General features: G+C 44.8%; 1 protein-coding gene across 1 annotated transcript; it reads left to right on the forward strand.

The window, feature by feature from the left end:
* Nucleotides 1-1,803: 1,803 nt before the first annotated feature.
* On the forward strand, nucleotides 1,804-14,621 carry FAM151A (family with sequence similarity 151 member A). The gene is made up of 8 exons (XM_007062210.3): nucleotides 1,804-2,390; nucleotides 5,248-5,394; nucleotides 7,004-7,156; nucleotides 7,480-7,639; nucleotides 9,344-9,568; nucleotides 10,522-10,661; nucleotides 12,278-12,421; nucleotides 13,770-14,621. The coding sequence occupies exons 1-8, from the start codon at nucleotides 2,255-2,257 to the stop codon at nucleotides 14,435-14,437; spliced, it is 1,773 nt and encodes a 590-aa protein (XP_007062272.2). The 5' UTR covers nucleotides 1,804-2,254; the 3' UTR covers nucleotides 14,438-14,621.

Below are 14,621 nucleotides of genomic sequence, written 5' to 3' on the forward strand. Positions count from 1 at the left end.
GATGGCGGCATCAAGATTAAGGATGTAGCCCCCCCCCCCACACACACACCCTCTTAGTGAGGGGGCTGTGCCCCAAGAGAAGAAACTCACCTTTTAGGCCTCCATGCGGTCCCCAACAAGAGTCCTACACTGTTGACTTCCCAGGCAGCAGGAGAGGGATGCAACTCCCCAGTCACCCTGGCAACCCTCCTCCCTCGACAGCACTTCCAGACCCAGCAACTGGCCAGTCTGTAACCTCGGCCTACAGAAAAGCCTCAGGAGAAGACAATCTGCTCCTCCTTCCCCTAGCCTGCCTGCAACAGGCCGAGACAGTCCAGTTCTCCTCCTGCCACCATCTGCAGCCTGCCTGCCCTGCAGCCAGCCCACACCAGAGCTGGGATTTGGGCTCCAGAGACCTAACTACAACTGAACCCAGGGGTTCCAAGCTTTAAAAACTGTTCCAGGAGGGAGTGGGCAGTTAGTCCCCCTCCAGCAATCCCCAGGGAGGACCTGCTTGCCTGCATGAGTCTCCTGCCTGCTCAGCCAGAAAAGGACCCTGAGTGAGTCCCCTGTGTTAGAGTTAGATAGGTAGGGTTTAATGTCTCACCATTAATGCACATTGCATGTGCAAAAACTTTCAGCTACCTGAATCGTCAAGCCCTGCATTGCCAGTTCCCAGTGTAGTGAAGTGTGTTTCTAACACCATCTCCTTACAGGCCTGCAGCATGTCTCTATGTGCAACACCCAGGTACCTGAGCCATGGGAACAGAGAGCGGGGAGACTCTACTGTTTAGGAGCATTGGGGAGATGTGTGATCACCTGACTTCGTATTGGTGTAGCCTTTAGTAATTAAACAGCATTATTAAATCTCTCTAAGCATTTTAACCATTTAATATTTGTATTGTCCAGGTCTCTTTAATCAAATCCTAACATAAAGTTTTTAGTTATTGTTTTAAAATTTGTTTGCGTGTGTGAGTTTGAATTATTTGTGAGGTCTTGCCTGGTAGCCACGGCCTTAGTGTGGTTAACCCCATGTCTCACTGGAGGCACCGCCAAGCAGCGTGAATCTTCAGCACACCAAGCAGGGGCAGCGTCGGGGGCCTACCAGCAGCACCGTGAAACTAGCCCAGAAAACAGAAACTTGGGGACTGTCCAAAGCTTGTGAAGTCCCCATCTCCTGTCCGCACCTCATACAGGTACTAAGCCAGCGCCAAACGGGGATTACATGTGTAGTGGTGGGTTAGTTACTCAGAGGTTTGCAACCGTCAGTCTGGTGTACTTCTTTGGTTTTTAAATCAAGAATAAGGTTCTCACAGAGGGATTAACTCACACCATTGCATGCAGGGGGTAGGGTAGGTTCCTAGTTACACTGTTAAATATAACTGGCCAGTTCCTCAGCCAGTGAAAATCGACCCAGCTCCACCTGACTTCAGTGGACTTACATGGGCCAACATCAGTGTGCTGTAGGCCGCAGCCTGCCCTGAGGGGAAAAACGCACATCTGATTGACGTCAGTGAGGTTTTCACAGAAGTATCTGAGGTCAAAATTGACACTGCTGTGTGCAGTGTGGTGAGATAAGGTTCCTGTGAATGCCTGCCCGTTTGCCGTTCCTGATTTCTGTGCGTTTCAAACTGTAACCTTAAGCTAAGCTGTTCAGGTTACTGTAGTGACTGGCTGCATTAGTCTCAATGCCGTCAGGCAGGGATCCCAGCCACGTGGCTTTATACTTGTTCTTTTCAAACCCGCAGGCGCCCTGTTCTCAGCCTGCGCTGGCCACATCCTAGCATTCTCCCAATGTAACCTTAGTTGAGCACTTGTCTGGTGCTGGCTCGGGAAACCGAAGGCGTGACATTAACAGCTCAGCTCCCAGAGGGAGGGAGAGACTCTTTCCTTAGAGAGAGCGAGGGAATGGAACTTGGCCCTTAAAATCCAGCCGTGCCTACATGACAGCTGAAGGAAGGAGGGGCTGACGCCTACGTAGAGGCAGTTCCATAAAGGCCTCCCTGTGGTACAGTCCCCAAAGGCAGTGCTGGGTGGTAGATGTGGAGCCCTCCAAGGCAGAGCTGTTAGAAAGAAGCTGTCCAAGAATCAGGCCAACGTATGGATCAGCTCCTGCCTTTGGAGCGTGTTTGAGGTTTAGGCAGTGTCAGCCTTCGGCAAGCTTAATCGTTACAAACGTCCTGAGCCTCAGCCAGCCAGTTCTCCTACGCTCAGTTTTCTTTTGAAGGAAGCTGGAATTTCATAACTCAGCTGCCCAAGAGTGGGTGCACCTGTCATGGTTTCCAGTCAGAGGAGGTGTCCTTCCATTGGAGTGACAGGAGCTACAGTGATTGGTGTCTGCGCTGTGGCGGTGATTTCTACCTGCATCGCTCTGGCTGTGTGTCTGACCATTAACAGGAATCCCCCCCAAGGTACAAAGCCAAACCGGTAAATGCTTCTTGACCTTAGATTCTGGCTGATTGGCTCCCAAGGGTGCATTTGGGGCAAGTGGCTAAATTATTTGCATGGGAAAAAGAAGCAGAAACAAACTGGATGGGAGCCAGCTGTGCTGAAAGGGGAGTGGGGGGAGGGGGGAAGAGAAAGTGAAGACACTAAGGTGTGATAGATGTAATGATAATTGTGTGATAGCTTTGTGGATCAGGGAGAATATCTTACACCATTCATTGTGGAGGAACAGGCTTCATTTGTTAAAAATAAATGGGGTACCTGGAGTCTGTCTGCAGAAAGGATATGTAAGGAGAGCTTCCCCAGAAGTGACACTGCAATGATAATATAAATGCCATCCCAAGGCTGTGTAAACACTGACTTTACAGGTGGGAGAGCTGTCCTTTCAAACTGCATTAAGCTAAACTTAATATGCAATTTGTCAGCCTGGAGAGGGGATTTATATTTTGTTTGTCTGCCTGAGTTGTAACAGTCTGTTACTGACATAATGTTTAGAACTGGGAGACTATACAGAGCAAGGCGTTTTTTAATTAGATTTTTAACCACTGCCCTTGCAGGGATCAGTGTCTACATTGTTATGCATACGGAGATCAAAAATGCATGGTCGTCTGACCAGCACCGTTCATGTTCATCTGTGCTAAGACGCTCACTGTGTTCGCACCTGCAGTAAGAACTAGGAGTCACAGGATGGTTCCTCACAATTTACAGTCACTCTTGGCACTAACTCCATTGTGTCCCAGCCAAAAAGTTTGCTTAGGCAACAGGTGTAACCCTTTCCCCACCCCCCGTTGTGCTGCAGCTTTCCACTAAAATCAGCAAAACAATAGGACATAGTCTATAGCACTGTTTCTTCTATGTGGCCATAAACATTTGGGAGCAGTCAAGCAGTTCTATTACTTCCCTTCTGGTCCCACTCTTCAAAACCCAGCTATTGCTTGGGTTAGTTTCCCATTTGGTTCCCAAAATTAATTGCAATTAAATTGCACAATTAATTGCACTTTTTAAAACAAGAATAGAATACCATTTATTTAAATATTTTGGGATGTTGTTTTCTACATTTTCAAATATGCTGATTTCAGTTACAACACAGAATGCAAAGTGTACACTGCTCACTTGATACTTATTTTTTATTACAAATATTTGCACTGTAAAACAAGAAACAGTATTTTTCAATTCACCTAATAACACTACAGTAATGCTCTTGGAACGCCGACAGACGCCGGTCGGCGACGGGCAGGATCGAAGCGGGGAACATCAGGAGCTAGATGCTTGAGCCTCTACCGCATGAGCTAAAAGCCAACTGCCTGTGAGCAAAGGCTGTAGAGCAGACTCATTTATATCTCTCTTTAAGTGCTCGCGGATGGGACAGGACACCACACTGAGGCGGTGTGTAGGTTACACAATCTCTTTATCAGGAAAGTTGAACTTACAAATGCAGAATTATGTACAAAAAAATAATGGCATTAAAAATTAAATAATGTAAAAGTCCACTCAGTTCTACTTCTTGTTCAGCCAATCACTTCAAAACAAGTTTGTTTACATTTGTAGGAGATAATGCTACCCGCTTCTTGTTCACAATATCACCTGAAAGTGAGAACAGGCATTCACATGGCACTGTTGTAGCGGGCATCGCAAGATATTTATGTGACAGCTGCACTAAAGAGTCATATGTCCCTTCATGCTTCAACCACCATTCCAGGGGACATGCATCCATGCTGATGGCGGGTTCTGCTCGATAACGATCCAAAGCAGGGTGGAGCAACGTATGTTCATTTTCATCATCTGAGCCAGATGCCACCAGCAGAAGGTTGATTTTCTTTTTTGGTTGTTCGGGTTCTGTAGTTTCCACATCGGAGTGGTGTTCTTTTAAGACTTCTGAAAGCATGCGCCACACCTCATCCCTCTCAGATTTTGGAAGGCACTTCAGATTCTTAAACCTTGGGTCAAGTGCTGTAGCTATCCTTAGAACTCTCACATTGATACCTTCTTTGCGCTTTGTCAGATCTGCTGTGAAAGTGTTTTTAAAATGAACAATATATGCTGGGTCATCATCCAAGACTGCCATAACATGAAATATATGGCAGAATGCGGGTAAAACAAAGAAGGAGACATACAATTCTCCCCCACAAGGAGTTCAGTCACAAATTTAATTAACACTTTTTTTTTTAATAATCGTCATCAGCATGGAAGCATGTCCTCTGGAATGGTGGCCGAAGCTCAAAGGGACATAAGAATGTTTAGCATATCTGGAACGTAAATACCTTGCAATGCTGGCTACAAAAGTGCCATGCGAATGCCCGTTCTCACTTTCAGGTGAGATGGTAAATAAGAAGTGGGCAGCATTATCTCCTGTAAACATAAACAAACTTGTTTGTCTTAGCAATTGGCTGAACAAGAAGTAAGACTGAGTGGACTTGCAGGCTCTAAAGTTTTACATTGTTTTGATTTTGAGTGCAGTTATGTAACAAAAAAAATCTACATTTGTAAATTGCACTTTCACGATAAAGAGATTGCATTATGGTACTTGTATGAGGTGAATTGAAAAACACTATTTCTTTTATTTTCACAGTGCAAATATTTGTAATAAAAATAATACAAAGTGAGCACTGTACACTTTGTATTGTGTTGTAATTGAAATCAGTATAATTGAAAATGTAGAAAAACATCCAAAAATAAATGTCAACTGGTATTCTATTGTTTTAAAGTGGGATTAATCACAATTTTTTTTAATTGCGATTGATTTTTTTTTCAATCACGTCCGTTAACTGCGATTAATCAACAGCCCTAAAAATTACTTATTTCGAATCTTCCTTGGTATTTCAGACTCTGCACCCAAACCAGCCTTTGAGACAGACGGAGACCTGTTAGAATACCTGCTAAATCTGGGGAGCATTGACAGGAAGGATGGATTGCTGGTCACCTGGTACCATTCTGCAAACAAAAAGAGCGAGCTGGCGGATGCCTTGAAGAGTAAAATATATTTTTTCCATCTGTAATAACCTGTGTAGCTAGGAAAGCTAAGATAGCAAGGGGAGCAGGGTCTCACACTTCAGGGTGTAATCAGATCATCTGCAGGATGCAGAAAGGAATTTTTCCCCCCCTTTCTCACTGGGTACAGCACTGAACAATTTAGTGGGGAGTTTTCCTTCCTTTGAAGCATGGCCAAAAGCAGGATGCCAGACTATGTGATTCAGTGGTCTCGGCCCGTCTGGCAAATCCTAGGTCCCTGTCCTTTTTGTTTCTAATTACATGATATTAGAAAGCCATAGGGTCAAATCCTGGTTCCACTGATGTCAATAGCAAAACTCCTGGTTGACTTCAGTGGGGCCAGGATTTCACTCAGGAGAGTTAGTTGCCAGCACGCAACGTAGGGAGCTCCGGCAAACACTGAGAATATTCGATGTTGGAATGATTTGATCAAAATAGTGGCAACTGAGCATTTGTTGAGTGATTCATTTATCAATTTATCTGATTGGGGCAAAAAAGATATTTCCTACCCAGAAGACAATGCTGAGGGGCTTATCCCACATTTAAGATAAAACTAAATGGATTGAAACTGGGCTTTGTAATAGTAAAAAGTAGAATACTTAAGGAAGAGAAGAGGGCTGCTCAAGTTTAGTGTTCAGATGAGAACATCATTCCACACACTGAATCAAGCAGCAGAAATCCCGGATATGCTGAAAGGAGGGCTGACCTGAAGTGATAAGCCGGGCTTGCTTATAGCTTCATGAGATAAAGCTAGTCTGTAAAAGTTGAATGTTTCGTGCCACATTCACCTGAAGCAGTTTTATCTTGTGGTGATAACGTACAAGAGGAAAGTACAGAAAGCTCCATAGTGATGCAAGACAGTACCAAAAAAATCAGCTTTTTCCAACCTTGAGAGATAAATCACAGATTAGGGGTTTATCTGCTAACTCAGGTTCATCACAGAGCATTTGGAACCATTCCAGAAAGAAAAACTGAAACTTTCCAGTCTGGTATCACTCACCTGGAATGGCCAGGGACTAGTTACAGCTGGAAGAGAGGGGGGATTTGTGGCCTGATCTGAAGCCCAGTTAAATTAATGGAAAGACTCCTGTTGACTTTAAGGGGCATTGGATCAGGCCTTTTGTTATCATCTCTCTAATCATTTAATGGACCATAGGGGCTCCTCCTTTCCCTGGCCATATTTATGATCAGAGCAAAAACTATTATCCTGGAACTGGTGAAGCTGCTGGCTGCCTTGTAGGTGACCATCCCACTTAAAGAAAGACATTGCAGCTCCTTGGTCTAGCAGAGGCAGGAAACATCACATATGTATCTGTGAGAGACACAGGGCTTGAGCCTCCAAGAGCTGAGCATTGTGGCCCCTATCTAGCAAAGCACTTAAGCACATCTTAACTTTAAGCACCTGAGTAATTCATCAACTTCAGTATGACTATGCACAGGCTTAAATGCTTTGCTGGGTAGTGAACAGAGTGTGCAGCACCTTGCAGGATTGAGCCCATAGGGAGCTGCCTTCATATGTTGTGTGGAGGGTGTAATTTACATACACAGACTCCAGTCAAGGATTCATACTGTGAATTCATTGCGCACACAGGTGACGTTATGATCCTGGAAGCAGATGTCAACATAGAAGGACATAACACTCCTAATGAGACCGACAAGCCCATCATGGCCCATCCCCCCGCTACTTACAGTGACAACACTCTTCAGGAATGGCTGGATGTCGTCCTTAACTCATCTAGCAAAGGTAATCTAAAGTGCTATGCCTTTAAACAAGCTGATGTAACCCTTTGCCCTGAGTGGTCTATGAACATACGGAATTCGGAAGCATGCTCTTCACACCCCATTTGGCAGGGAATGATGGGGCAGTGCTGGGGACTAGCAATAGGCAATGTTAAAGATATCATCATCATCAATTATTTGTACGACCATAGTGCCAAGGAGCCTTAGTCCTGGACCAGGACCCTATGGTGCTGTAGAAACAGGCCTCCTATTTACATTTGTGCATAATTGGCCAGCTGCTATTATCAAATACAAATGGAATTTCTCAATGGATTCTTTCTCGGACAGGTATCAAGCTGGATTTCAAAAGCATCAAGGCAGTTGGCCCATCTCTGAATATTTTACTAAAGAAATCCTCGGAAGTGAAGCTCAATAGACCTCTGTGGTTGAACGCAGATATTCTAATGGGTCCCAATGTCCCCATAAACATTGCAATTAACGCAAGTTTGTGAGTAAAATGCATTTTTCTTAAATCAGTTTCATGGCTTATTTTGCACTTTTCAGTTACTTATATCCCAGGATGTACTGACCACTTCCATAGCTTTGGAACAAAATACGCTGTTATACACTAGCAACAGTCCTCTACTGCAGTAAGAAATCTGTGACCCCAAGAAGCGCCAAGAATGGAGTTCGGTTAAAGAGCTGACAAAGATGGGCAAAAAAAAGTTTATATAGGAAAGAAGAAGAAGACAACCAACCATTTAAGATCCCAGGTCACTGAGTGCCTAATCCAGTGGCTATTCACGTGCGTGGGGGGCTTTCAATAGGCTTTGGATCAAGCCCCCAGAGAACATATTTAGATTCCAGAAATCACTCTCTCCTCCAGTTGCCTGCTGGAGTCTTGAGTTTAATAATCCTTGGTTACCCTGTAACAGCTGGTAACACTGTTAGCCAGGGCTATGCAAAAATTTTCCATTGAAACTGTTTGACAGAAAACTGTGTTTTTAAACTAAAACAGCTTCCCATGGAGAATTTTGACTTTTCATCAAAAAATCTAAACCCTTGAAAATTTACAAATTCTGATCTGGGGACACCACCACGGTGACTCATGGGAGTTGTATCTTGGAGGTGTCCTGCTCCCATTCTCCTCTATGGTAAATAAAGGAGAAACTGATTTTTGAACTCTGTTGGTTTAAAGTGATCTGCTCAAATTTCTCAGTGCACATACTGTTATTAATAGGAGCTCTCAGACTGTATTTAAAAAATTAAAAGCTACATCTTTAAGCCCACAAAAAAGCCAGGAGTTACAGAGTTAACACTGAAAATCTGGGGTTTCCATCCCAAATTTAGCTCAGACTATTTTGGAACACACACACCCCACCGGAAAGGGAGTTAAAGTAGGAGCAACCGAATGGACTTTTAAACTCCGCTCTGAACTTTTTCCTCTCGTAAGGAAAAAAAATCCTGTACAGTTTAATAGGAATCAAACCAATGGGGTTCTACAGAAATTACTCTAAAAAGCTACAGAGTTTCTATTTTCTATACAATTGTTAAATCAACCTCTGGCATTTTAACCCAGGATTTCAAAACGCCACAGTCTTTTTTAAAAAAAAAAAATTAGCTGGAATGGATAGCCCAGCCCAAAGTCCAAACTTTCTGAGGTTCACCAACACCTAGACTCTATATTTTTGTACAGTTTTTCCAAATTACTACGTCTTTTACTGCATTGCTCAAAATGCATGGCAATCCGAGCATGGACTGGGGTAAAGTTCCTCTTTTTATTCAGGATTCTGTCACCAGACAGGTATTTTCACTCAGCACCATTTGCAGTCTTATGTGAATCAATAGAGAGGCCACTTCTGCTTCACATGAGGAGCAAGCCAAGGGTCTAATGGGTTAGCGTTGAACTACAGTAAAACCTACCTGTCCACAGAAAATTTCCCAGTCAATATGCATCACCGTGATGAGTTTCTACCGTGGTCTGCCCAGACTCTCACCTGTTTCCCAAGAGGTGGGAGGGGGAGAGAGTTCTTGCCGTTGGAAGGGTTCCGAGAGTTGCCTATAAAAAGCAGTGTGTGTAGTACAGTAGATATAAAAGGAGTGCCATCTGGTGTGTTGTTCACAAGTTTGTAGGTTTAATAAAGTTGTTGTTTACTGGCTTCTGGCTTGCAGGTCTTAACAGTAACTGTTGCTCTGTACGTGGTTCCTTTAGATTCCTCTCACTCGTCCAGGAGAAGTACCCAAACTGCACACTCTCTCTAGGGTGGACGACCCTCTATTCATTTCTGTTCCCCAACAAAACCTACACTCAGAAAATGATTCAAGAGATGCACAGCATCGCGGGGACGCTGCCCCAAAGGGTCACCTTCCCTGCCAGGGCCGTCCTGTTGAGATTGGCTTGGCCCCATTTCAGCTGGCTGCTGGCTCAGTCGGATAGGTAAGGAGTTAACCACACAAGTTCATCTTTAGTCCTTTGAGCAGGATTAACTAAACCACTTAAACCAGTGGTTCTCAACTTTTCCAGATGACTGGACCCCTTTCAGGAGTCTGATTTGTCTTGAGTACCCCCGGTATCACCTAACTCAATAACTACTTGCCAACAAAGTCAGAAATAAAATTCAAAAGAGTGTCACAGCCCACGATTACTGAAAAATTGCTGACTTTCTCATTTTTACCGTAGAATTATAAAATAAATCCATTGGAATATAAGTATTGTACTTCCATTTCCCTGTGATGCTTGAGCCTGTTTTTCCACTGGTGAGCCGGGTCTGAAGCCCAAGCCCTGCCATCCAGGGCTGGAGCATGTAACTGTTTCGTGGGGGAACCCTGTGGCATGGGTCCCCGGGCAGTTGCCTTGCTTGCCACCTCCTAATGCCAGCCCTGCATCTGTGACCCCCCTAAACCCATCCCATGACCACCCTTGGGGCTGCACGCTCCAGGTTGAGAAACACTGATCTAGATGAGTTGAGTATGCCCTAGAAGACTTCTGAGTACCCCCAAGGGTCCACATACCCCTAGTTGAGAACCACTGACTTAAAGAACAGTACCGGCCACCAGCACCTTGCCTACACTGCAGCTCCAAGTGGTCGGGCCTCTAAGTACAAATTATTCCCATGTCACAGAAACCTTTCTATAGTCAGACACTTGCAAATAAACAACCCTTCTACAGTGTCTCTCATTAAAAGAGAGCTGCTCAGGATGCTGGACAGTGTCGTCTTTCCAGATCCCTAAACCTACAGAGCATCACTTATTTTCAGAACTAAAATCTTCCATTTGAAAGGGACCAAACTAGCGATGGCTAATTAGACAACTGTACCTCCAACTATTGAAAAGCCAGCCAGAGAACCTGCGAGAATCCCAGGCCAGCTCAACGCTCTCTCTTCTCCACAGGTATAGCCTGACTCTGTGGCAGGGGAAGATGGATCCAATCACAGTGGAAGATCTCCTGTTCATCCGGGATAATAGCCATACTGAACAAATCTTTTACGACATTTACAATCCTGTTCTGTCTCAGTTCAAGGAAGCAGCATGTATGTTTGTATTACAGTAGCGCCCAGAGGCACCAAATGAGATTGGGACCCCACTGTGCTAGGTGCTGTACATACACATAGGAGGAGACAGTCCCCGCTCCAAAAAAGCTTATTTAAATAGACAAGACAAAGGGTGTGAGAAGAAACTGAGGCTCAGAGAGGTGAAGTGACTTGTGTAAGGTGACAGCAGCTCAGTGGCAGAGCTGGGAATAGAAGCCAGGGCTACTGACTCCCCTTCCATTGCCCTGTCCCCAAGGCCACACTGCCTCCTAAAGCGACACCAATTTCAAAGGGGCTCAGACCCACGGTGGTGAGACCGTCCAAGTGCGTCTTTGCTAGCAGCTAACTTGAGCCCACTTGAAAGAACAATTATGAAAGGCAGAGAAAATGTCCTGGCTATATTTTGATGTGCACTTATGCAGTGAGGGTGCTCTATACTGTAAATAGGCACTTGCTCTGGGACCTGTAACAAAGTTTCTTTGTTTTAAAGAAAGGGGTTGTGCTCTTTTTTCTCCTTTTTTGATACACAGGAGGCCTGAAAGATTGTTTAAAGGTTTCTTCTGCTAGTTTTTTACCTTGAAGATATCATAAGTCTGGTTTCCAGTTAGTGTTGCCGGAAGACTTGTTGGGGCCATAAAGGATATCTGACTGATGGCACACACTGACTGAAAAGGCACAGGTGTTGAATCTAGAACAAAGGCATCCTTTCTCCTGAGCATCCATTACCCATTAGAGTTAAGTAGGTGTTAACCAAAACAAATTCCCAGAGTTTTAAACAGTCTGGGCTAAAAAAAAGGTCTTCCTCCTTCAGTAGCTCCTAAGCTAGTCTTTTGTGATGTCATGATTTCATTAGATCTCTGGGTTCTTCCAAGGTAGAGAAGACCTACATTTCTAAAGTCATAAAATTAAAGTAGAAGAATTAAAAAGTAAATTCAAGGTTTCCATTATACATCGAAGAAACAAACAAGGAATCATTAGAGAGACAATAATCCATTTTCTCCCCTGCCTTTTGCAGGTTACTCATCCTGTACAGTCAGGAAGTATTCGTCCCAAGCTCTGCTCTCAGGTCCCTCTGCACAACACATGGGATTGGCAGAATTTGAGGCTGACCCTTTCAGTTTGGGAGCAATGAGTCTCTCCACCTTCCCCTACCGCCTCCCGAACTAGTAGGCACCCTTTTCTCAGAAGTGTACTTGCTTCCCCTCTGGTACAAGAAGGATAAACAGCTGTACTCCACTTAGTCAAGATGGGGTTTTATTGGCTCTATTCCAGAGACCCAACTTAGCTTAATGATCATGTGTACTACTTAAGACTATTAGCTAAATTGCTGCTTATTGGGAACACATTCAAGCTAGGTCAAGAGACTAAGCAGTGTTTAACTATATGTGAAATTCTAGGCTGTGATCTAGTTTGAGCAGAGTCAGATGACAAAGTGGTAAATATGGTCTACACGACAGTTTCAACTGTTACCATAGTTGGTACAGCTGTCATGATGGCAAGTTACGGCTCCTACATGGTATCCTACCGTAGCCATAGCCCTAAAGACAAAAGCGCACACAGTACTCTGAAAGGGAATGATTTTACTCAGCATTTCCCCCCTCCTCTCAACCCAACAGTGAATTCAACAAGAAAGAGATTCTACTATCCTGGAGGCAATTTGCTAGATTACTTTCACCCAGCAGACTCCGATGAACTATGGATAGAGTGGTATGGGATGGATCACTATGAGAACAGGCTGGAAACACTGTCAGTTCTTAAAGGTGAGTAACACGTCTTTCCCATGTACCGATCTAACAGAACTGGAGGGGTTTTCATAAGTCGTCACAGACTTGGCAGTTCCTAAGAGGTGTAGCTCATGCTACAGTTCTCAGACTAGGGTCAGTAAGTCCCAGCGAACTTTCTGGTGGCCTATAAACCCAATTTACAGACAGCAGTGAGGCAGGTTAGGTAATTGAGAGCTTGGGAATGGATGACAGGAGTAGTCTATGCATCTCCTAGAACAAAGCCTGCAGAACATGTTGCAGAAAACACCACAATAATGAGAACAGTGTAAGGAGACAGGGTGAAACAAGGGGATATAAATGGGATTAAACTGAGCACAAGGTTATTGTAGGGGGGTTTCAGTACTGCTAACCTTACTGCTGCAGGCGGTGGCGCTGCCTTCAGAACTGGGCAGCTGGAGAGGGGTGGCTGCTGGCCAGGAGCCTAGTGCTGAAAGCAGCAGCGCAGAAGGGTGGCAGGGTACGGTTTTGCCACCCTTACTTCAGCGCTGCTCCTGGCAGGGCGCTGCCTTCAGAGCTGGGCACCCGGCCAACAGTGGCTGCTCTCTGGCCGCCCAGCTCTGAAGGCAACGCACAAATAAGGGTGGCAATACTGTGACTCCCCTGCAACTCCCTTTTGGGTCAGGACCTCCAATTTGAGAAACGCTGGTCTCCCCATGAAATCTGTGTAGTATAAGGTAAAAGCACGCAAGACCAGATTTCATGGGGGGAAACCAGATTTCACGGGTCCTGACATGTTTTTCATGTTGGTGAATTTGGTAGGGCCCTATCTATGACATAGTCTATGAAAGCAGTAGGAGAAGACCCATTGCTGGAGTAATATAAAACCAGGCTGTTTCAGGCAATGAAGAATCTATATGAGGAACAATCCTGGGTTAGGTTAGAAGCAGGATTAAGATTCCCTAATGCTACTGGTCGAAAGGCCAAAAGGTGGAAGGTTACCTCTTACCCTACTATGGATCTCACTATGCTACCAGATATGAATCAATTATTTTCCCCATCCCCAATTAACTATCTGGAGAGGATACACTAGGAACTGGTGGATGATGCACAGAACAGTGAAAGCGCTTGTTACCTGCAGTTAAGAATACACTTTGAATCAATTACGCAGGCAATCAGTATCTATCATTGTTGTATATTAAATATCATAGTCCAATGAAAATTAGCGGTTGAATTGTTTCTACCAAACACATATAATGGAGCCGTGTAGCTCCTTTCCTCCCTTTAAATCTTAGTGCTAATTACACCTAACAAATACATTGCTACGTTAAAGGGATCACTGAGGCTCAGGCTGTTATGTACTATCTCCCTTTCCTTTGTTCTCCAGAAAAGAGGGGCATGATTGCCTTGGACATTGCATTACAGAACAGCACCAGTGGAAATCTCATTCCCGTTGCACTGTATCCATCAGCAGGCCTCCCCCTGGAACAGTGTCTAGTTACAGTATACAGACATCTCAATCCTTGGGGGATATTCCTGAACATAACAGAACCTGGAGCACTTCGCCCTACTCTTGAGCTCCTTAGTAAGCTATATGCCCAGAATCTCTTATGGAACCCCATCTGGATAAGCATGGCTCTCTCCTTTGGAAGCTTTGAGACACCGGGATACATGCAAGGTGAAGAATTCTTAACAGCCATCAACATCATTTTCCCGTATGTTACCATAGCCCCTGGCTGGCCCAGGGAAGTGCTAACTGCTGGTTACACCGGCCCATTGGTAGAAGATATGCTCACACTCTGTAAGGATCTCTGGCAACAAGTGTCATTTCAGCTGGAGGCTGTGGCGCTGAGTAGATCATGGCTGGCAACTACAAAGCTGTTGGAGATTTCACCCAGCTACACCATCACTGTGCAACACAGTTACACAGAGGGTAGCTACTGTGGTGGCTTCCCAGGACTCCGGTCTATCCGAACACATACACAAAAGGGGGTCTATTATAACATACCAAGACAATGCAGAAATGCTTTGATGGTGGACGTCGGGGAGGGATAGCTCAGTGGTTTGAACATTGGCCTGCTAAACCCAGGGTTGTGAGCTTAATCCTTGAGGGGGCCATTTAGGGATCTGGGGCAAAAAGTGGGGATTGGTCCTGCTTTGAGCAGGGAGTTGGACTAGATGACCTCCTGAGGTCCCTTCCAACCCTGATATTCTGTGATCACTGTGTTTTCAAACCAAC

Source organism: Chelonia mydas, chromosome 8 (assembly GCF_015237465.2).
Source record: "Chelonia mydas isolate rCheMyd1 chromosome 8, rCheMyd1.pri.v2, whole genome shotgun sequence".
In the NCBI taxonomy this organism is placed as follows: domain Eukaryota; kingdom Metazoa; phylum Chordata; order Testudines; family Cheloniidae; genus Chelonia; species Chelonia mydas.

Excerpts from the sequence above, each read along its gene's own strand:
- FAM151A (XM_007062210.3), top strand. The coding sequence starts at position 2,255 with ATGGTTTCCAGTCAGAGGAGGTGTCCTTCCATTGGAGTGACAGGAGCT. Across the intron at positions 2,391-5,247 it reads TAACAGGAATCCCCCCCAAG|ACTCTGCACCCAAACCAGCC; the intron begins GTACAAAGCCAA and ends TTGGTATTTCAG. Across the intron at positions 9,569-10,521 it reads CTGCTGGCTCAGTCGGATAG|GTATAGCCTGACTCTGTGGC; the intron begins GTAAGGAGTTAA and ends TCTTCTCCACAG.